Source organism: Benincasa hispida, chromosome 1 (assembly GCF_027475165.1).
Source record: "Benincasa hispida cultivar pf3 chromosome 1, pf3_genome.v1.1, whole genome shotgun sequence".
Lineage (NCBI taxonomy): Eukaryota > Viridiplantae > Streptophyta > Magnoliopsida > Cucurbitales > Cucurbitaceae > Benincasa > Benincasa hispida.
In genome coordinates this window covers 25,475,158-25,500,083 of record NC_143478.1, presented here as the reverse complement: position 1 = coordinate 25,500,083, position 24,926 = coordinate 25,475,158, and the positions used below count along the sequence as shown (strand labels likewise).

The 24,926-nt window shown below is 33.4% G+C and overlaps 1 protein-coding gene across 1 annotated transcript; it reads left to right on the top strand.

Annotated features, from left to right (window-relative positions):
* The first annotated feature begins 19,337 nt into the window (after positions 1–19,337).
* LOC120089898 (1,4-dihydroxy-2-naphthoyl-CoA thioesterase 1-like) lies at positions 19,338–21,541 on the top strand. Its single transcript, XM_090306697.1, has 3 exons — positions 19,338–19,628; positions 19,746–19,937; positions 21,171–21,541. The coding sequence occupies exons 1-3, from the start codon at positions 19,467–19,469 to the stop codon at positions 21,321–21,323; spliced, it is 507 nt and encodes a 168-aa protein (XP_090162823.1). The 5' UTR covers positions 19,338–19,466; the 3' UTR covers positions 21,324–21,541.
* Positions 21,542–24,926: the final 3,385 nt, after the last annotated feature.

Below are 24,926 nucleotides of genomic sequence, written 5' to 3'. Positions count from 1 at the left end.
TCATTGCATTCATTTGATTTTGCAGAGATGCAATTGCACCATTATTTACATTACATTCTCGAGGTTTTACTCGTTGATCGCTTTCTTGCCAATCTTCATGATTCCTTGATATACGATCAAAATGTTTTTAGCCTCATCATAAGTCTTGTTTAGCAGACCGCCTGCTGCTACCGCATTGGCAGCTGTCTGCGATGCAGGATTTAATCCATGGTAAAAGATCTCCATCTGGAGGCAATCTGGTAATCTGTTGTGCGGACAGTCGCACACTAATCTCTTAAACCTTGCCCACGCGTTGCTGGGCGATTCGTCTTCTTCTTGTTCAAAATTTGTGATTAACTTCCTCCTTCTGGCATTCTTCGTAGGAGGGAAATACTTCTTCAAAAACTTCTCGACAACCTGTTCCCATGAAGTTATCTCCCCTGGTTCGAGGGAATATGCCCATTTTCTCGCTTTATCACATAACGAAAATGGGAATAATGTGAGTCAAACTTCTTTAGCAGAGATATTATGGAACACAAAAGTGTTACAAATTTCAATGAAGCTTCAGAGATGTGCGTGCGGATCCTCGCCACGCCATCCACCAAACTGTCCGACTGTCTGAATCATTTGTAACATTACCGACTTTATTTCAAACCTCAATCCATCCAAGGCTGGCCTCATGATTCCTGGGTAGAAATCATATAAGTTAGGTGATGCATAGTCCCAGATGGGTCTATTGCGATCATTTGCCAAGAGGATAGGATTGGCCATTATGTTGTTTGCATTTACGGCTCGTTCTTCTGGTTTTCCGCCATTCTGGGAGTTCTTCCTTGTTGTTGATGTCTATTTCTCTGTCTTCTTTGAAATGTTCTTTCGATCTCTGGGTCGTAATTGGACTCAGGAATGTGTCCTTCACTCATTCGACGCCTGCTTCTTCCCTTAACGAAGGAATGGCAATGCACAGAGGTCGAAAGCTACAAAGAAAATAAAAATGGTTTGCTGTTAGCATAATATATACCGTAGTCCCTGGAAACGGCACCAAAAACTTGATGCGTGAAATTGTGTTGTGTTATGGTGTGAGTTTGCGATGATGTGAGTTATGCGGTGATTATGCAAGTTTTCCTAACAAGACCCAAGTATAAGCCTTCTTAGGTTTCCTAGTAAGTCCAGGGTTGAACACAGGGACTACTAAGTAAATATGCGACAGACTCTTCGATTCTATTGCGGTGGTAAACAAATGAAGTGGATAGTGTTTTGATTAAGGTTTTTCCTATGCAACGGAGTTGAACGCAAAGTTGATGAGAGTGTAGAGTTACAATGAGTATGCGATGAAGGGGTTGAGAAGGGGTTTAGCTAACACTTCCTAAGATTGTGCACAAGTTATGCGATCATGCTACAAACAAACAACAACACGTCATTTCTCAATGCAAAATGCCATAATTCCTATTTCTAGGACACATGCGATGTGTATACGAAACAGTCGATAGGACTTATGTCTAAGCCTCTATTCTTGTTTATACGATGATGAATAATGTACACATAAAACAAGGTGACCGCATACAATCATTCCTATTTCTAGGGCATATGTGATGTGTAAATAACAATAGAACTTATGTTTAAGTTTCTATTTCTTACTTATGTGATTCTAATCTGACTCTCTCAAGTCTAGATTCTAATTTGACCCTTTCAAGTCTAGATTCTATCTTTAGACTACTTTCTCAAGTTTACTTAAAGGGTGAATGATGCATACATAAGACAAGATGATCGCATAAAATGTAAATCAAGTCATGCTAACTAAGTACTTCTCAACCCATTCAGAAATTTAGCTACTCATGCGAGGTATGGAAAGATTGAACATAGATTGAAATGAGATTTCCATTTTCTGTAAATAAAGTACTAAACACAAAATAACAAATGGATTTGAGAGATAAGAAGCCTGGTCAGCAATGTCTTGCTTCCCGCGGCCTTTTACACTACTCTATTTCACTCCAACTCTGTTCAAGATGTGTAATCTTGCTCTCGCAAGTGTTGGCCCTCTTTCCTTTGTAATGCTTTCCGACAGTCTCTCGATCTGTCCGAGAATGATCTCTCGGCTTCCTTGTTTCCTTGCTCTTCTCCGTCTTCTAAGTATATGTATGAGTATGTGCGTGAACAGACTAACTGATTAAATCTCTATAAAATGCTAAGCTAAACTAACTTCTTTTTATATTGGTGGCCTTCAGTATTTATAGAGCTCAAGGTGAAGCAGCCTTTCTTGCTAATTATTGCAACGATGGGCGACATTAATTCCCCTACTCTGATGCGCCGATTAATGGTCACCGAAAGTTGAGTGTACTTGCTACAGTGTGGCTTTTAACGACTTGTCAACTAACTTCAAATTCGACTGTTATTAGATTTTCGTCCCATCTTGATTTATTATGTTGTCACCTTGATGCGCAGTCTTTATGCGGCCACCTTTTAAAGAAACTTCCCGTGATTGCATTCGATCGCATGACTTGCGATCACAATCTTCAAGCGCGCTGATGCCTTGTTCCTTCGGATCGCAAATTCATATGCGCTATCGCATTGTTCCTGCACAAAATAAGTAAATTAACTTCTTTTATGTGATGGGTGTTTGCGATCGTAATTCCTTTCAGTTTAGCGCTTTTGGACATGATATTGCTTATTTTACCTTTGCATTCTCTCATTGTTTTACTTATTTGAGCTGTAATAACTTGTACCAGTTATCAATAGCCATAGCCCACTACTCCTGGGTTCTCATCCTGACATTACAAAGGAAATCAAGTGGTGGTAATCCATTCAATTTGAGGGTTTTTACATGAAGATTACATCTTTAGTGGTAAGGGTTATGAACCCATTTTTTTGTTCTTCTCTGTATTCTAGTGTAAGCATGCTGTAAATTCGTAGATGCATAATTTTTGTGTATGTTTACTGTAAATTTAATGTTCTGTGAAATTTGGGAAAATTGGGATGATGTGCCTCCGTTCAAGGACTTTTTATTGGATCCTTCAATGACTCTTTGTACATGTGCTAGAAGTGGTAGTTAAATTTCGAGGACGAAATTTTTGAAGGGGGTTGGATTTGTGACACCCTCATCATGACAAAGGATTCCCTTAAAAAGTAGACATTAGTTTGGAGTGCCAACTTTAGAAGGAAAATTTTGGCCAAGTCCCTAAACTATACCTTCGAAGAAGGAAACTTTCTAAATGTTGGAGATATAGTACTTGGGAGTCAAAATTTGACTAAGTGTCCAAGCTATGCTAGGAGAATAAGAGTAGGATTCATAGCATAGGAGAGGAGAAAGGTCACGAATGCACAGAAGCATAGTAAGCACATTCTAAGGGGAGGCTTGGACAAACTTGGATTTTTAAGGGATGTGGGAAGCTAGGCTATGAATCGTGGGAGCTATGCTACAAACAAAAAGGGACAAAAGCATGATGGGTGCATAGGAGAGCATGATGGGCATATAGGGAACACTCATTGACGCATAGAAAGCCTTATTGGATGCATAGCACAAGCATGCGTTGAACTTGGAGAGAGTAGCGGCCAAAGAAGGGGTAGTATGCGCTGAGTTGAGTATGCGGCCAAGGAAGGAGTGGTATGCGTTGAGTTGAGTATGCGGCCAAGGAAGGAGTGGTATGCGTTGAGTTGAGTATGCGGCCAAGGAAGGAGTGGTACGCGTTGAGTTGAGTAAGCTTGGGGAGCAAGGTTGGGTTGATAGCAAATTGGGGCAAGTGGTTGAACCAAGTGAAGTCTTAGCTAATCCAAGGATGAGGTGGGCACATGGTAAGACATGCAAAAGTTGGAAATGGCACCTCGAAAGTAGGCTATGCGTTGGCCTATTGTTGGTTTTAAAATATGCGATGAATTCTGCACTAGACTACAAGTGATATGCGTTAATACTAGCACACGTCACAGTATAATAAGCATACGTCAATCACATGTTTTCTCACTTACAGGCCAAGTGAAACCTAGTTGCGAGTGTCTTAGGATGACCTAAGGTTGAACATGGGGATCTGCTACAATTATATTAAGTAAATGTGATCTATGCGATGAAGCTAGTTTTTTTATGAATGTGCTTTGAACATACAATAAACTAAATTTTAGGTTATCAAAGAAAACGTTCACAAACCCTTGGATAAGAGAATGAAGGATGCATTAGACTGGATGTAGAGAAAATATATGGAAAAGATAGGGTTTGGGAGAAGATCATTATCACATCACTAAGCTTTGTAGAAGGAATTTATCCCAACTCAAATTTCACAATTGTCGCGCACCTCTTGGTGGCTCACCACGCTTGTCATATCTCTATGATGCGTGAATAAAAATGATTGAGAGTGTAAGATTGTTTCTATCTCTAGAAATACTTCTTACTTTGCTTAATGAGTTCCATATTCACATCTCTCTCGAGAAGTTAGTTATAGCTACTTATCTTTATGAGTAATCAAAAGCAAGCCTAAAATAACTGCACATTAAGAAAATAGGATAACTTCCTTAGCTTCACGATAATGACCTTCTCTCGTACCTTGTTAAATTTAGTGACTCATTGCTAAAATAAAAGTGGAAGCACAGAAGGGATAAGTGATGAAAAGTGACATGCTGATATTAAGAAAGCAATATAGTTGAAGAATACAATGAATAATATCTCAAAAAAAAAGTACTACAACAACTATAATAGTAAAGAAGTGAGGTGAGTAGTCAGTTGATAGCAATTTCTTGTGCTCAACAGATGGTTGTCAAGGCTGCTAGTGTAATTGGGGTTGAACAAAGAGAGAAAGTTTTCTCAAACTATTCTCTAGTGAAACTTCGATGTTGGATTGGGTGGAAAGTGAAGGTGGATTGTTCTCTTAAAACTTTTAGAGCTTTTCTTGATCTTTCCAAGTTATTCTCTTCATGGCATTAAGGCTCTATTTATAGAACCATGTTTTGTTCTTTGCTGGGATTCCCACTTTGATCTGTCGTCGTCATTTGATGTGGTAGGTAAGAATGTCAACACTACACTCATGGTCAACATACTGAAGATATGACAGAAGATCCGTCGGGATAGTTTCAGAGAACCCGAGGCATGTGATCGTTGCTTTCTCCCTGAAGGATTAATGCATCCCGACTCCTTGCGGTAGTCTGCAAAATAAACACTTTTGGTGCAATCTCCTCATGAAATGCAACTAGCGATTACTTTTAAAGTACTTTGGCACAAACTTGATGTTTAACATGAATTCTAAGCATGATTGACATATAATCTTCTTCCCTACCTTTATTATTTTAAACGAAAAGACTACAATAACTTGTATTTCTAAAAGTTATCACCTATGCAAGAAGAAAACACTAAAACCAATATGTAAAGAGAAGGTGTCAAGGGAGATGCGTTGACATACGAATAATGAAGGCATCTGGACATGCAAGGTTGGAGATGTGTCAAGTGTTGATGGTTCAGGACTACTATAAATAGGGCGTATTGGGGACTTTAGTTCTCAACAATCAACTCGGTAAAATCAAGTAAAATAAGTGTAAAAGTGTTATGAAGTGAGTGCATTAAGTGCCTAGGCTGCCACTTGATTTAAAGAAGTGAGGATTGAGGAATTCAAGTTGAAAGGCTGAGGGGTCAACTGGTCGCATAGGACAGACGTTCATCGCATGCACCATCGTTTGACAAACGACAGATGCGTGTATGCATGCCCATCGTAAGTCGTGCACCTTCATAGGCACAGACATTTGTTAGATCGCACCTCGCACGGTCCACTGCATAAGCAATCCAACACATGCCCGAGTTTGCGTGCATGCTACGCTTGCCCAGCCCCTCGCGCGCACACCACCACGTTCCAACCATACGTCTGTGTAACGCTCGCATCTGTGTGAAGATTGCCACCCATCTACACATGCCATAGCCTTGCGGCCATCCTATACGCTGATTGCCACTAATGCCCACCAGCCAATGCAAACTAACCTCCAAAAGCTGTATTTTCGAGAGCTGAACCTATTTTTTTAAGTTGAGAATTCGAGGAAATAGAACCAAGAACCGTTCAGTGAAAACTGTAGGAAAAGCCTCACAAACGACTGTGAGTGGTTCTATTTTCAATATTTTAGTTGCACATATATATATGTTATATATATGTATGGTTTGGTAAATTTGGCATGATCGAGAAATGTGTCTCCTTGAATTTGAAATTATCGGTGTTTCATTATTTTAGTTGAATGATTGTTTACCCTTGCTTTGGTTGATAGCATGTTTATTAGGAGTAGACTGGAAACTGGAATTGTACCCTAGGAAATTGTTAGCGTGTCTCAAGCATGTCTAATGGGATTTTTTTCGACATGTACATATTCGGCGGGCTACATTGGGTACTGGGATTGTTTCCTCACACTTGCATCTTGGGTTGGATAGGACAACCTGGATAACGCATGATCATTCTTATATTGTCTCAGCTACCAGGCTGGGGTGGTGATGTTTAGTTCTTGATATTGTTTGTGATTGTTGCTTGTGAAACTTTTTCAAAAGGATATACAAAATAAATATTAATTTAATTTTTTTTTTTTAAAAAAAAGAGACTTACCACTCATTGAGCTTCTAGCTCACTTTTTTGATATTTTATTCCCTCTTGCCCTAGGTAGCAGAAGAAGAAGTTCTGGAAGTGTCACTTGAGGTTAGGAACTGCCACACTAGCGAAGCAAAACCTTGGATCCTATGACAATAGAAAAATTATTATGAATCACAAATACGTTGTAAACCTAGTTAATCTAGAAGGTTGTAATTAATCAGTTTTAACTTTGAAATTAGACGCAATTGTGTTATAAGAATTATCTAGCACACAAGGTTAAGTGGACCATAGATATCACAAAAGAGTGGTGTCTTCAACCTCCTTTCAAGTTCGAGGGGTATGCTTGGAAGGGGGTGTGACATTTTATTTGACATTTAGTAGCATTAAACCCACAACCAATAAATTAACATCCAAGATTATCATCTATAGCTTAAACATTATGTAAAGACAAAAAAGTGGATCATGTTTAAGTGATAACCTAAATGGTCTGTAGTAGATGGATAAAGATGGATACCCTATCCTGATGACACTACGAGTGCGATCCACTTTGTAAATGTTACAATTGTTGTAAAGTACTACAAATGATCTGTTCCTGATCATTCATGTGGAGACATGTGATTGGGTGTATTAAATATAAAGGAGTTTGTATAAGACCGGACCACAAAATGACTAGTCTCATTAATTTCAACTTATAATTCCAATAAACTAAAAGACCCATGACTATTACATGAGTACTTGAACTTTATGTGGACATAAAGTAGATAAGATTCGAGTAAATAGTCAAAATGATCTATAGTATATGAATGAGGTTGGGTGCTTTATTCTGGTAACACAATTGGATGCGCCCCATTCTGTAGTTTTTACAAGAAGTTATAAAGTGCTACAGACGATGTGATCCTAATTCGTACATGTTATGATATAAGGAGTGGGAGCATCCTATGCAATGGGTTTGTACAAGATCGGACCACAAAATCAGTCACTCTTACTTTATAACGTTGTTTACTATTTATGACTGACTATTTCAAAATGATGACCTATGTAACTTGACCTTAATCCTGAGCTAACAATGAACCCCTGTTTATTCGGAATTATCCTTAGATTTGGATAGGTGAGGGTTGGCTCAACAACGCTGGCTCAATAAACCACTATTTCAGGGGAAGACTGGGTAGATAGCTGGGGACATAGGGTGCAAGATGGAATTCACTCCTACCTATTTTTAGGGATAGTAGAGAGGTTGTTCCTTTAAGTGCTGACTCCGGGTCTTGAACAAGGGACCATACCCTTTCATTGGCTCGAGAGGGACTCGGTTTGTTGATTGGATCAGAAATCAATTGTTCATTAGAGGATCAGTGGGACTTTAAAAACAAGAGGTAATCTCGAGGGTAAAACAAACATTTGACCCAACCATTATTACGAACAACCCTGTGACAGGTTAACTTACTAATCATGGTTATATCGACTAGACATAATATATCTACAGTGAGGGTAGTGCAACCATAGGCTTTAGTGGAGTGACCCATTAGTTAACAAATAAAGGTTAATTCGGTGTAATGAGTTTAGGCAATTAATCTCGAATCGTTGGAGCCCATGATCTATAGGTCCGCGAGGTCTCCCTACTAGCTCGTAAATGGTTTAGTTTTAGAGTAGTGTGATAAGTTAATTTGAAACGTTCAAATTAGAATTAAGGGAATTAGAAATTATATGAGATATAATTACGCGTTTAATTTTAGAATTAAATGAAATTGGAGAATTAATTAATATTTAAATATGATTTAAATATTAAATTCATGAAGTTGGAATTTGTGTAAAATTAATTTAATATTGGATATTAAATTAATTAATTATTATTAATTATTAGAAAATTAATTTGTGAAATTAATTTGTGAAATTAATTTTGTAAAATTAATAATATTTTCAATTTTGAAAATCAAATTGATTTTTGAAATCAATTTGTAAAAATTGGAAAAGTATGAAAAACATAAAATGGAATTATGGACTTTTCCATTAACATCTTCAACTAGCTCTCACAACATCCATTAGTTTCAAGCTTCAAATCTCCAAGCATGAGCTGCATCTCATGTAGTCATCTTCTTTACATGAGAGTCCTACAATAAATAGAGAAGATTGGAGTGGAATTTAGGCATGCATCAATAGAGTTTTTTGTTTAAAATTCGAGTTGAAGAAGCTGTTCTTCAAGTGGGTTGTTGCAGTGAGTTCTTCTCCATGTTCTCTTCATTCAAGCTTATTTTGAGTCCCACAACTCAATTTAAAGCTCTTTGAGAATAGTGGGGCAGATCTTGAGGTGGTTCACAATGAGATTTGGAGAGGAATTGCAGTTGAGAATCGAGATTCAAGAAGTTCTACAAAGGTATTGCTTGAAACCCTCTTATTATTGTATGAGCATGCTTTATTTATAGCCAAAATTAATGAATTATAATGCTTATTGATCCTTGTTTCTTCCGCTTATGCTGATATACTCCGACAATTAGTATCAGAGCATTATTTAAGTATTCGATTTGGTTTAACTTTGGCTTGATGGGTGTTTTTTCATGAGATATATGAAAATAGTGCACTAATATGGTTTTCTGAGTTTTGACATTTAATTTCTCTTTGATTCCTTGATTAAATTTTAGTTGGCTCTTATTTGATGAGCTTATATGTGTGTTCAAGAGTCTGTAATTTATTTGAAGTCATTAGGGTTGAAGTTAAGATGTAATTGAAGAAATAAGTGAAGAAGGTTGAGCTGCTGTTTGAAGATCGTGAGCTTCTGCCCAGGCAGCATTGCAACGCTGCCTTTGAGCATTACAACGCTACTCAAAAAATTCCAGCGAGAGCAGATATTCATTTGAAGGTAAAGCGAGATATCTTATCAAATCCAGCGGCAGCGAGATGTATATCAGGTAGCGTTGCTACGATGCCCTTGAGCGTTGCAGCGCTACCCGCATTTCCAGCGTTATTGAGTTCAAGCAGTGAGATTTGATCAAGTTTCAAGTGAGATTTTGATGGAATTTTCTAGCGAGATTTTGAGTTCAAATTTGAATCAAGTTTGAGCGAGATTTCAGTTCGAGCGAGATTCCATTGGAATTTCGAGGGAAAGATTGAGTTGAGCGAGATTTTGAATAAAGTTCAAGCGAGATTTCGAGCTAAAAGCGAGAGATCTAGTTTGAGCGAGATCTTGAATCGGTTTTGACGAGTTTGTCCCATTAACTGAGAGAAGACCATCGAAGATTGACCGGTTTGATTGGTTTTCTTCAAACTTGATCCGGTTCAGCTTCAAAAGGTTTTTGGATGGTTCAGTTCAAGTTGTTCACCTCCAATTCAAGCTGTTTGGGTTTGGTTTGAAGCAGTTCGAGCGGTCCAGAAGCGGTTTGAAACTGTTTTCTTGCTATTTTTGTAATTCTTAGGTTTGGTTTGCTTGTTTATGCCAAAAATAAAATCATATCAGTATGTATTTAATTATTTATGCATATGATGTATGTTATAATTAAATAAATCTTGTATGTGCATAGAGTATGCCATGTAGATTTAAAAACCCACTATAGGAAGCATGTTACATGCATTGAAAGTATGCTATAAACTGTTACAATATATAGTATGCATGTTTAGGGTTTTTTTTATTTAATATAAATGTTATATTAAATATTGAATGTCTTTGATGTATGTTGTGGATGTTTAGCATGTCTAAAATTTTGTAAGTTGTTATAAAATTGGATTAGACGTTTAAAATCCATTACAAAGAACAGCTGCATGCTCACGTAGGGTTAACCACTCGTTTTAATAGTTAAAATAGGTCGTTAAACTTATAAAACATGGGTTACAAACTCAACCGATATATAATCCTGTCTAAGGCTGGAGGTATTTAAGTTGACAGTCTACGAAACACCTCCTACCTGGGGATTATGGCCAAATTATTGAGCGTTGTTAACCAGTTTTATGAGAAATACGTGAGGGATGTGAGGTTTTAAAACTGGTTTATCACCTAGACATCGTAAGTTGAATCCAATTATAAACGTTATATTTGGATAAATACTTAGACTTATGCTGTTTAATTATCCAAAACAAACCTAAGAAATGAATACCTCGTTTAATCGTTAGAACACTTCAGTGGGAGTTTAATAATATATATGATATGCTATTAGAACACTTCAGTGAAAATCAAATAACGTATATGATATGTTAGAACGCTTATGTGGGAGATTAATAAACATATATGATATGATTATTTCTAGCTTTCACGTCCCTAAGAGTTCACAATAAAAAATTCATGTGGCACTTCGTGTTACCCTGGGAGTGACCTCCATATGGAAAGTGTTTACATGAATCGAGATTTTGGTGAATAGGAGAAGTTGTTCACTTTAAAATCAATTGTGATGTTTTGATTTTAAAATTTTCACGTTCTCAAGATGTTCACACCGAAAGGTTCATGCGGCACTTCGTGTCACCCTAGGAGTGACCTCCATACGGAAAGTGTTTGCGTGAATTGATCATGGTGAATGAGGGGAAGCTATTCAATGGAAAATAAATTATACGATATATTGACTTCAATTCTCACGTCCCTACATAATTTCCACCGTGAGATCCGTGTAGCACTTCGTGTCGATTATACCTTGACTGCTCCATTTGGAAAGTGTTCATCATAGATCAAGACCAAAGCGAATGGGGGAAGTTGTTCATAGTAAGTGGGTGAAGGATATGTGTCAACATATTCTACGGTTTCTTCTGTTGGTTTGAACCGTGAAATTCCTATGTTGCACCTGCTTGTCGTCTTTAAATCGGCCTCGCTAGTCGTTTAACGATGGCTATCCCCACGGAGGGTTTTAACATAGGATTCAGAACAACTCAAACTCTAGAAATGGATAGGATTTCTAAAGTTGGTTTCAACTATGACTTTCCAACTTTGAGAGCATCGTTGGGATTGAACTTCTAAGGTCTGAAAACAGAGGGTTACGCTTACAGAATTACTAAAGAGTTAGTAATTTCTGACAAAAAACGGTAGCTAAATGACTATCGGAGTATGAGTTATTCTGGAGGTAGTGTTTAGTCAAGAATGTCTTGCTATAGTATCATTGCAAAAATAATCTTGGGTATATTATTACTTTGCTAAAACTTGATTGGATTTAAAAGCAATTCACTTATAAAATTTGTTTATATTTTTCAGAATGACAAGTGCACTAGTACAATTGTTGGTGTCTGATAAAATGATAGGGGATAATTATGCAACCTGGAAATCAAATTTGAATACTATACTGGTGATAGATGATTTATAGTTCGTCTTAACAGAGGATTGTCTTGCCATTTCGAGTTCTAACATAAATCGGACTGTTCGGGATGCGTATGATAGATGGATCAGGGCGAATGATAAAGCCTGTGCTTATATCCTTGCCAGCATATTTGATGTCTTGGTGAAGAAACGTGAGGATATAGGTACTGCCAAAAAGATTATGGAATCTCTACGAAGGATGTTCGGGCAACCGTCCTTCTCCTTAAGGCATGATGCCATTAAGTACGTTTACAACTGCCGCATGAAAGAGGGGGCCTCTGTTCGTAAATATGTCCTGGACATGATGGTCCACTTCAATGTGGTGAAAGTAAATGGCACAGTCGTTGACGAGAGAAGTCAAGTCGATTTCATTCTAGAATCTCTTTCGAAGAGTTTTCTGCAGTTCTGTACGAACGCGTTAATGAATAAAATTGAATACAATTTGACTACTCTGGTAAATGAGCTACAGGCTTACCAGAAAATAGTGAGAGCTAAAGGTCTGGAATCGGAAGTAAACGTTACTACCACTGAGAAGAGAGGAACGTCCTCCAAAAAGCCTGATGTTGCTTCCTCTTCACAAAGTAAGAGTATTTTTGTTAAGAAGAGCAAAGGGAAAGGGAAAGGGAAAGGGAAAGGGAAGAAGAAACCCACTGGGAAGAAAGGCAAGGATAACACTACAGACAAAGGAAAGTATTTCCACTGCAATGAGGAAGGACACTGGAAGAGGAACTGCCTTCAGTACCTTGCTGAGAAGAGAGCAGAGAAAGCAAAACAGGTAAACTAGTTCTTGAAGACTGCTTGCTTAGCTTAAACAGTGGGAGATGTTGCTGTTTGATGATAATCTTATCTGCTTTAGTTATCATGTAAAGAACAAAATGTATATATTTTTGTTGTAAATGAAATGTTCATTTTCGAATATTATGTTTGTTCTATCTCATAGCAACTTCTGTTAAGAACCAACCTAGTTAAAAGCCATTTGCAAATATTCAAATATTTAAAACGGCTAGAACTCAATTAAGACAAATAGTTATTTAACCTAAATGATAAGTTTAGAACACTTGAAACGTTCATAGTATACAAATTTTATTAGGTAAAATAAAAACGAAATACTTCGACTGGATCAAAGTATAGAAAATTTAAGGTTTCTAAGTCTATTTGATAGAACTTGAAATCCAGTGATGAACTTTCTTATTACCTTAAATTGATTTCTCAAACATCATTGGAATGGTGTTCTAGATCACCTTGTATTATTTGCTTCCATAAAACTTGCATAAATCAATAAAGAGTTTTTGAATTAACACTGTTAAAAAGAGTTGTTTAAACAGGTCAGATGCGTCTTACTCAAAGAGTTGAGAGTACCTCGATGTATTGGGAGGAAAGTATGTCTTCTTGGTCATTATTGAGAAAAAGATGCATTCCCATATAGTTTAATAATAAGTCTATTATACATTAACATGTTTACAAATATTCTATTGGCTAAAGTGTTTGAAAATTTCCTAGTAAGACTAAGAATACCAGGTTAATAATCTAGGACAAGTAGGAGAAAAATTGGGTATGGGATACCGAATGGGTATGGGATGCCCTTGTTTATTGTATTTCTCTGTAAAACTCAGAAACTCACTTTTAATATATTCGGATATATAAGTTAGTTTATGAGTTTTACAAAGAAATACAATAAACTAGGGCATCCCATACCCATAGTTTACCATTCGGTATCCCATACTTGATTTTTTGTACCACTAGAGTTTTACTCCAAATGGGAGTTTGTTGGATTTTAAGTCCTAAAACTCGTAGTTTGTAAACAATAAAACTTATTCTGAAAATTCAATAAGTTGTTATTGAATATATGTATTGCTTATTTCGTCTTATAAATCCAATAAACTAAAAGACCCATGACTATTACATGAGTATTTTAACTTGTGGAGACATAAAAGTGGATAAGGTTCGAGTAAATAGTTAAAATGATCTATAGTATATGAATAAGGTTGTGTGCTTTATTCTGGTAACACTATTAGATGCAGCCCACTCTGTAGTTTTTACAAGGAGTTGTAAAGTGCTACAGACGATGTGATCCTAATCCGTACATGTTATGACATGAGGAGTGGGGGCGTCCTGTGCAATGGGTTTGTACAAGATCGGACCACGAAATCAGTCACTCTTACTTTATAACGTTGTTTACTATTTAAAACTGACTATTTCAAAGCGATGACCTAGGTAACTTGATCTTAATCCTGAGCTAACTATTAACCCTTGTTTATTCGGGATTATCCTTAGATTTGTATAGGTGAGGGTTGGCTCAACAGCACCGACTCAATAAACCACCATTTCAGGGGTAAGACTGGGTAGATAGCTGGGGATATAGGGTGCAAGATGGAATTCACTCCTACCCATTTTTAGGGATAGTAGAAAGGTTGTTCCCTTAAGTGCTAACTCCGGGTTTTGAACAAGAGGCCCCACCCTCTCATTGGTCCAAGAGGAACTCAGTTTGTTGATTGGATCACAAATCAATTGTTCATTAGAGGATTAGTGAGACTTAAGGAACGAAAGGTAATCTTGGGGGTAAAACAGACATTTGACCCAGCCGTCATTACGAACAACCTGTGAAGGGTTAACTTATTAATCATGGTTATATCGAGTGGACATAATATATCTATAGTGAGGGGAGTGCAACTATGGACTTTAGTGGAGTGACCCATTAGTTAACGAATGAGGGTTAATTCGGTGTAATGAGTTTAGCCAATTAATCTCGGATTGTTGGAGCCCATGATCTGTAGGTCCACGAGGTCCCCCTACTAACTCGTAAATGGTTTAGCTTTAGAATAGCGTGATAAGTTTATTTGAAACGTTCAAATTAGAATTAAGGGAATTAGTAATTATATGAGATAAATTACACGTTTAATTTTAGAATTAAACGAAATTGGAGAATTAATTAATATTTAAATATGATTTAAATATTAAATTCATGAAGGTGGAATTTGTGTAAAATTAATTTAATATTGAATATTAATTAATTAGAATTAATTAATTAATTAATTATTAGAAAATTAATTTGTGAAGTTAATTTTGTAAAATTAATAATATTTTCAATTTTGAAAATCAAATTGATTTTTGAAATCAATTTGTAAAAATTGGAAAATAATGAAAAACACAAAATGGAATTATGGACTTTTCCATTAACACCTTCAACGAGCTCTCACAACATCCATTAGTTTCAAGCTTCAAATCTCCAAGCATGAGCTGCATCTCATGCAGCCACCTTCTTTGCATGAGAGTCCTGCAATAAATAGAGAAGATTGGAGTGGAATTGAGGCGTGCATCAATAGAGTTTTTGCTGAAAAATTCGAGTTGAAGAAGCTGTTCTTCAAGTGGGTTATTGCAGTGAGTTCTTCTCCACGCTCCCTTCATTCAAGCTTATTATTAGTCCCACAACTCAATCTAAAGCTCCAAGAGAATAGTGGGGAAGATCTTGAGGTGGTTCACAACGAGATTTGGAGAGCAATTGCAGTTGAGAATCGAAATTCAAGAAGTTCTACAAAGGTAATGCTTAAAATCCTCTTATTATTGTATGAACATGCTTTATTTATAGCCAAAATTAATGAATTAGAATGCTTATTGATCTCTGTTGCTTCTGCTGCATGATGATATACTCCTACACTAGGAACATAGCTACACAAGACGAAACTCACTCATTTCTCGAGGTCGGTGTAAGTAGATAAATTGCTCTCTTAAGGGCTTGAACAATGTGGTGTCACACCCTCTTCTGTCCCAAGAGGGGTCTAGCCATATTTGGACTATGATTTATTATTCATTAAACGGGTCGGTGGTACTTAAGGAGTTAGATGTAACTATAGGGGTAAAATGGTAATTTTGGTCTAGCTATACTTAAGAACATATTTGTGAAGAGTGCAGCTATCGGTCTTTAGTGAAGTGTCCAACAGTTAATGGATATTGAATAATATAATGAAAGAAGTTCAATTAATTATTCAAGTACCATTAGAGTTTCAATCTACAGGTCCATGAGGTCATCTCTGTAGCTCAACAGTGACTAAATGAGAATCAATTTTAGATTAGTTTGAATTGCTCGACTTAATTGAGGAAATTAATTATATGTGATATAATTAATTTAATTTAATTACATATGATATAATTACTATAATGTATTTGATACATTATAATATAAAGTTTATTTGAGGAAAAATAAATATTTAAATGTGATTTATATTAAATGTCATTGTTGAGAGAACTAAGACTATAAGTTATATTGTGCGAAGACAACACAACATGCATATCCCAAATCAAAGGAGAATATATTAAAGGTGATAGAACAAAACATATTTCACCGAAGCTTTTCTACACTTATGATCTTGAAGAAAATGACGACATCACTGCACAACAAATTTATTCGAAAGATAACCTGACAGACATATTTACAAAGGCATTACTTACTGCAACCTTTGAAAAATTGGTGAACAATATTGGAATGTGGTAACCCAGAGATCTAAGTGATGTTTCTTTGAGGGGGAGTAAATATATTTTTAAAAAGTATCGGATTATATGAAATATATCTCTTTTTCCTTCATTAGGATTTTTTTCCTGATGGGTCTTTTCTTAATAAGGTTTTAATGAGACATATTTTATATACAATGGGCATCTAAGAGGGAGTATTATAAATATGTTAAATCAGGTTAATGTAGATGCCATTATTAGTGTCTATTGGCTATGTGTCACTTATCCATTACCACATGTATTGTCCATGTATCTCAAGATTATACACGTTCATGTCATTCACATCTTATTTGTCAAATTGCCTATAAATAGTAACATTTGATGGGTTTTGAATGACACATATATTGTTGATCAATCAAAAGGATTGGAGAAAGTGGAGAAATTTATTCTTTATTATTTTATTTACTTTTTGTTATTTATTTATTTTATATATTTATTTTATTATATATTATTATTATTATATTATATTTTTTCATATTCGTATTCTGCGTCATTGTGCTCCTCAAATTCACAATATTTCCATATATATTGGTAATTATAAGTCTATAGAGAGAGAGAGAGAAAATTATATCTATGTTATATTTACGCAATGTCTAGATTTAGTATTTTAATTATTTATTATTTATAGTAACTTTTGGGTTAGTTTCTATGTATTTATTTGATGGATCGTATTTTTTTTTTCATTAAAAAAAAAAACTAGAAGAAAAGAGGGATAGCTTGGTTTCAAATTTTAATTTTAACATTGCTTAAATTTCTAAAATTCCAATTATTTGGAGATGTCATTTAAAATTTGTTCATATAGGAGTTGTAGATTATGAATTGAACTATTTTAACTTCTTTTTATATATTAGAATCAGAATTCTATTAGATTTTGGTAAAATATTAGGAGTGCAGTTGTCTCATATAAAAAACATTCAAGATAGCCATGGACTTCAAGCACTATAAAATGAGTTTATGTCTTTGATTTCAAATTGTCTCAATTAGAAACACTTTCTTAAGTGTACTAACTCTAGTTAAATTCCCTTTTATATTCTCTTACATTTTCTAGTTTGAGAATAAGAAAAAAGTGTGAGTAGTTAGCTTTGATATAGTGATTCTATAATTGGGGTCGAGGAAAGATTGTTGTATGATTGTAATAGTTTTTCACATTGTAGATTCTTTCTAATCCATAATTTTTTCACTGGTTTGGAGTGTTCCAGTTTTATTGTTTTCTTTTAGTTTATATATATATGTATATATTTTTTTTTGTTTATATGTAGAAGTGGGAGGTTTTTTCCAACCAATTGTTATAAACCAAAATATTAGATACCCAACCACGAAGATTATAAAATGACTTTTTTCACCCTTGACATAGAACATCCTAATAATATTATAACCAATCCAAGATAACAATATAATAAAACTGAAAGTTTAAAGAGGTATGGAAACCTTTTTTAAAATTCAAACTAATTCAAAGGAGTAACGACATGTTTTGAAATTTATTCTAAAACGATTAAAATCACTTGGATCATTTTTAAAATCATTCAGAAAATGTTTTTAATTATTCAAATAAAATTTAATAATATAAAAATTATGTATAAAAATGTAAAATTAAAGATAAATTGAATTGCTTTTGAATTATTAAAAATATGTTTCAAAGTGATTTTATACTTTTTAACAATTTCAAGACCACTCCTAATGTTAATAAAAGAGTGTAAACTCGTGATTTAACAAACATAAAATATAATAAATAAGATTAAAAATCAATAAAAATTTGAAAAAAGCTCCGTAGGGCGTTGGGAGAAAATTATGATATTCTTCTTATTAAGGGCTAAAAGCCAAGACCTAACTAATTTAAGTTAATGCATTACGTAATCAACATTTAATCAACATTCAAGTAGGTCCACTTTATTTGAAAGTTTTTTTTTTTTTTTTTTTTTTTTTTTTTTTTTTTTAACTTTTTTCTCCCTAAATTTTTTGGAATAGGGGTGTTCGGTTTCTAAAGTTTCAAATTAATCATTTTAGTTTTTAAGTTTTCAATAATAGGTTTAAAAGGTCATTTTCGTTAACAGAACTATTTAAATTAACAAATTTGTCCAAGTAAATTATTTAAATGCTGATGTGACTTGTTGACTAATTTGATGATTTAGATTTAAATTTGTCTCGTGAAGTTATTTCACAAGACGAACTTCACGAAATAAAATACAAAAATGACATGAAATTGAGTTCATTTCTTGTGAAGTTCGTCTCATGAAGTAACTTCACGAGACAAAAAACAGAAATGACATGAAGTTGAATTCATTTCTCGTGAAGTAACTTCAGGAGACGAACTTCACGAGATAAAAGACAGAAATGACGAGAAGTTGAGTTCATTTCTTGTGAAGTTTGTCTCGTGAAGTAACTTCATGAGAAGAATTTAAATCCAAATCATCAACTCAGTCAGCAAGCCACATCAACATTTAAATAGTCTATTTGAACAAATTTGTTAATTTAAACAGATCGGTTAATAAAGAGGATCTTTTAAACCTATTATTGAAAACTTAGGGACTAAAATGACTAATTTAAAACTTCAGGGATCAAACACACTTATTCAAGAAAACTTTGGGACTAAAAGGGTATTTTTCTCAAAGTTAAATTATAAGTTCATTTTTAAGAATTTCCCATTTTATGTTTAATAAATCATTGATCTACATTTTATTTCTTTATTTAATTTTTTTTTATCTCAAAAATAATAATTTAGTTCTTGAACTTTAATCTTTATATTTTCAAATTTGTAATAATTTAGACTCCAAACTTTAATATATAATACTTTAGTCTTTGTATATAAAATTAAGTGTCAATTTTTATTATATTATGACTAACTATTTATAAATTATAAATAAATTTGTATAGAATAAGTTTATTAATCTACATGCAATCCATTAAATCATATTTATATTTTAGAGATTAAATTATTAATAAATACTTATTATAGTTTAGTGACTAAATTGTTATAAATTAGTCGAGGCTAAATTATTATTTTTAAACTAAAATGATTGTTAATGCAAAGAAAATAAAAAAAGTACTTGAGAAATTTATGCGCCATGTGTTCGAATACAATTTAGACGCTAACTTCAGACCGATTTCTTTTCAAAATCCGAGTTCGGATCCCCTTCTTCTTTAACAAACAAAAAAACGAAACAAAATCAAATTCTCATTCATTCCATATGGATCATCAAAATCCGAACAAGGATCCGCCGCCGCTTCCGTCACCGTCATCCACGACGTCGATTCTGGACGCTCCGCTTAACGCCGTCGGGTTTGAGATCGAAACCTTGTCTCCTAACAGAGTAAGCGGCCGCATTGTGGTTTCCCCAAAGTGCTGCCAGGTTCGATATATATCGTAAATCAATTGTGGTTTCAATTCGGTTTTGGAATGAAATAATGGATGGATCAATTTTAATTAATTAAATTAAAATTGGAAAAAAAAAAAAAAAAACACGCAGATGTTTAAGGTGCTGCACGGCGGCGTATCGGCGATGATAGCGGAGGCGCTGGCGAGCATTGGAGCACAAATGGCGTCGGGATTCAAAAGAGTGGCCGGATTTCATCTCAGTATTGATCATTTGCAGAGCGCTAAAATTGGCGACCTTGTTCTTGCCGAAGCTACCCCTCTTTCCATCGACAATGCTATTCAGGTCACACCTTTTTTTTTTTTTTTTACTCTCCTTTGTTTGGGAAAATTACCTTTTTTTTTTTTTCTGAAAAAAATACTTTTTAAAATTAGGATATTATTATTTAGGTAACTTAATAATACTTTCATATACATAGAATTTTTATGCCTGGAACAGTAAAAACGTAACCTAATTAATTATTAATAAATTAATATCAATTAATTATTTGTTATTAATTATAATTAATTAATAAATATAAATGTATTATTTAGATTAATTATATCTCAATTAATACATTATCTTTTAACTATTTCATATAAAATTTTAATTAATGACTGAAATATTCTCTTACAGTTATTTTTGGTTTCTATGTAAAAAATTGGTAAATCAAACACATGTATTTAAATTTTAAATACTAATTATCCTACATATCCAAACATAGATTTTAAATGTAGAGATTTAAATGTAAGATTTAATATACATATCTACTATCAAAATGAGCCTTAGTATTTGAAGTTTTAAAAAATGATTCATTCTTGGGTGTATCTTAATATACATCTATCTCTATGCATTCCACTCCCATCACACATAGACATACACAAATGACAAATTGCAAAAATCCCCTTTGAATATGATGGTAGTTGCAATTATATTCTCAATAATTATAGAAATTGGACCCCTAAATGGTAAAAATTGAACTCTTAAATTTATACAATTATTATAATTTCTACACTTATTTGGTACAATGTCTACAATTGAGGGTCCAATTTTAACAATTGTATAAATTTGAGAGCTCAATTTGTACATATAATTGCAACTATCACCATATTTTTGGGATAATTTTTTGCTATTTGCCCAAAAAGAATAAAGATGTAAGAAGAATTTGTCATGTGGCAATCTATGATTGAATAATTTGATAAGATGCAGAAAGATTAATGTAGTTTAGGATGCACTTAAGTATTTTTCTTTAAAAATAGGTACATTTGATTACTAATGTTTTAAATAATGAAAAAGTATTTCATAGACATTTAAACACATTCTTTTAAACTCGAGACAGAAAAAAAAATCAATGATCAAATGCACCTATTCCTAAAGACTTGGGAACTAAAAAGGTATATTTTAAAAATCCAGTGACCGAACGTAAACTTGAAAGTATGGAAATCAAAATAAACATTTTGAGAATACAGAAACAAAAATGATTCAAAATTAAAAGTACATGAACCAAAATAGTATTTAATACGTACATACGTAACGTAGGTGTGGGAGGTAGAATTGTGGAAGGCCAAAAGTTCAAGCATAGAAAGGAGAGACCTTGTGGCATCCTCAAGGGTGACTCTTTTATGTAATATGCCAGTCTCTAAACATGCCCAGCCCTGGGTTGACACACTCAAAAGGTTTGCAAAGTTGTGAATGTGTAATCGTTTTTTCGTTCCAGTTTACTTCAAAGTTAAAAGGTTCGAATTTTCGCTTTTATTTTTTTGTTCTTGGTTCTAATAGAAATTAGAAGATCAAATTTCATATTTTATTATTTCTATATGGTTTGTTTAATGCCCTCTAAATTATAGAAGAATATTTAGGTTTTTTTTTTTGGATTTAATGAAGAACATAGTTATATCTATTCAACTTAATCAACTTGTATCAAACTCGACTTAGACTTATCTTCTGCAATTTTTACCCTCTAATTAATTTTCCATGTAGTCTCCATAAAATAAGTGTATGGAAAATACTTTTTAACGGAGGGTAAAAAATGATAAATAATTTTGAAAGATTGCAACACTTAAGTTTGAGATGTAATTTAATTAAATTGAAAATTAAGGATAAAAATTGATTCAACATGACAACTTGTGGGGTAAAAAATTGATTTTCTTTTTCCTTTATGTTTTATGTGTTTTTGAACTTTTATTCGATAGCATATTCACAAATTAGAAATCGAAAAAAGTTGTTAAAAAATATATTTGATAAATATAACTTGTTTATCAATTAAATATTTGGTTGAATCTAAGAGATTTGAAATTTGATTTCCTATTTCCACATGTTGTAAAAGAAAAAATGGATTGAAGAACCCCTATGGTTGCTATAAATTTTAGATTATTTTACAATATTATTATATAAGTTTATAATATACTATGTCATATACATTTTAGTTCAACAAAAATTAAATAAATTTATATAGCATGAAAGAACATGTTTATCAAAGGTTTTTTTTTTTAAATATAAAATTTATTAATTTAAAATTGAAAATCTGTACCCATGGAAAATATAATAAGGTTGCTTTTCAAGATTTCTACTAATTGGATCATAAAATCGAAAAATGGTTTTTAAAAATCAAATCTGTCAAACTAGTGTTTGTTGAATCCATTATTTCAAGTGTTTATTTTTTAAAATAAGTAGCTTTGAAATTTTGTTTTTGACAATCATGAAAGTGTATGTTTAATAGGCTTTATTAAATAAAAATGATTTTTAAAAAATATATTTTTTTCGGATTAAGTTCAAGAATAATGTGATTTTTAAAAGTAAGAACAAAATGAGGTGCATAGGAAAGAAATTTCGAAAGTAGTGTTGAAGGCAAAATGTATCGACAAAAATAGAGTAATTTTTAGTGGGGGAAAAAATCGTACACGATTACGTTTCAATTCAATCAGCGTCCATGGATGCCATGTCAACTATGTGGACTTGGTCAAAGAACCAAATTTGTGGACAGGGTCCATGATTGTAGTATTTTTATTTTTTTTTTAATTTCTAACTAACAATTTTCTTTTTAGTAACGAAAATAATTTTGATTGTATTGTTCTTGATCTTTTATATCATATTCATTTACTAGATTTAATGTCTCATGATAAAATGTAACTTCATTAGTTCTTTAATTTCAAAATAGAGGTTTACATGAAATTAAAAGTTTGAATTACAAGTCACCCAATTTTCCGTAGGGGGATCATCTTCATGTGCCTCTAGATTAGCTTTGCCTTGTTGTCGTTGTCATCTACGACGAATACGTCTTCGATCAGTGACAACAACATTGAGTCATCTTGTCTGCTGAATAATACTTTCTACATTTACCAAGGTTTGATCAGTGATTACACATTGAACCTAACTCTAGTAAATTGTGTTGTACTAAATACAACTGTACATTCTGGATCAAATTATCTTGTATGATGAAAAAAAATTAATACTAAATAATGTTTGCATCATATATTTGGAAAATGTAAGAAATAATACTCTTACCACGCAGTAATAGTAAGCACGGTCAGGTGTGATAAATCGTCTTGTGATTGAATCGTACTAAGAAAAGTAGCCATCTAATATAACTGGTCCATTTGTTATTTCTCCCTGCACAACGATCATGACGTGCATGCCAGTACGATATATATTATGCATGAATTCGGTGCCAATCTTGATCGTGCTTACCTCTCGAATCAATCTGGTATAGTGTTAGGAGTGTATAGTACAACGAAGGTATTGTTTGTTGTAGACCGAACTGTCTCAACACACGGTCCAGTTGATGTCACTCTACTATATGGAAGCATATAAGAGGACTAACAATCAACCAAATGTCTTGACCATCATGGCAATAATCAGGCTGTAATTGAAGGAACCTGTGAAGGCCTTGAGCAAAAACGTGGAGATCGATCCAAATTTTATTTTCACAGAATCTCGTAAACAAAATATGCATAATCACTAATTTACAACATGCATTAATAAGAAAGGAAAAGAAAAATAAAGTTTAGAAACCCTTACCTCTGAAGAACAAATTTCTTCATGTATTTCCTCCTCTCCAAAGTGATCACGAACAAAACAATCTCCTCGAATCAAGATGGTGACCACCAAAAGATCTTTCTCCGTATTCTCTATAGGGATGAGAATCTCTAAGGATGTTGGAAGAGAGGGAGATTGAGAGGAGAGGGTTTCTATAAAAAAAAAAAAAAAAAAAAGAAAAAGAAAAAAATTCAAAGAGTTCTCTCTCTTTTATTCTTTATGAAGTAGAAAAAGACATGAATTGACTCCTCATTCGTGAGAGAATTAAGGGGATGGAGTTACAACTCCCTCCCAATTTTAAATTCAATAAATAAATAAATAATTTAATTTAATTATTTAACTAATATATATAAATATATGATAACTACCTTATCATATATTATATATATTGAACTCTATGTTATATCAAATATAACACATAACCTATAGTTTTATATTATATCAAATACAATATAACCTATAGTTTTAATTCTCTCATCAATGGTATTTAATAGGGCTAGTTGCATAAAGAGAATTTAAGCCCAAAATAATAGAATATATAGTACAAGGATAAAATAATTGCATATATAGATCAAAAAATGGTAAAAGACTAAAAAACCCATGTTTAGCCACCATGTTTTTCACTTCTTTCCGGTTTTCTCAAATTAAAAGCTATCACTGATAGCAGCTATCAGTGATGACCACTGATAGGTTCTATCAGCTGCTATCGTTGATAGCTTCTATCAATTGCTATCGATGATAGTTGCTATCAGCGATAGCTTTAAATTTTAGAAAAATTAATACAATCTTGACATATTAACTTTTAATTTGCTATCAATTATTATTAGCTATCATTGATTCACTTTCATCAATTGGAATTAACGTTGAAATATTACTGCTTAAGGCTATCAGTGGCTATCAATGATAGATTTATAAATAGTGATCAACTTTGAAAGAAAACCAACAACTTTGATTACCATAGTAATTATCACTAATAATCTTTTATCATGGCTATCACTGATAGCAGCTATCAGTCATTATCACTGATAGACTTTCATCAATTAAAATCATCCTTGAAATATTAACACTTAAGGCTATTAATGATAGATTTCTATAACTAGTTATCACTTTTGAAAGAAACTCGATATATAGATATCACTTAAGTTTTATCACCGATTTCACTAACATCACTCATATTGTGGTTATCAGTGATAACTTCTTTCACTGATAACATCACTAATAAGATGCTATCAACGATCTCACTGATATCATGCTATCAGT

Excerpts from the sequence above, each read along its gene's own strand:
- LOC120089898 (XM_090306697.1), top strand. The coding sequence starts at position 19,467 with ATGGATCATCAAAATCCGAACAAGGATCCGCCGCCGCTTCCGTCACCG. Across the intron at positions 19,629-19,745 it reads TTTCCCCAAAGTGCTGCCAG|ATGTTTAAGGTGCTGCACGG; the intron begins GTTCGATATATA and ends AAAAACACGCAG. Across the intron at positions 19,938-21,170 it reads CCATCGACAATGCTATTCAG|GTGTGGGAGGTAGAATTGTG; the intron begins GTCACACCTTTT and ends TACGTAACGTAG.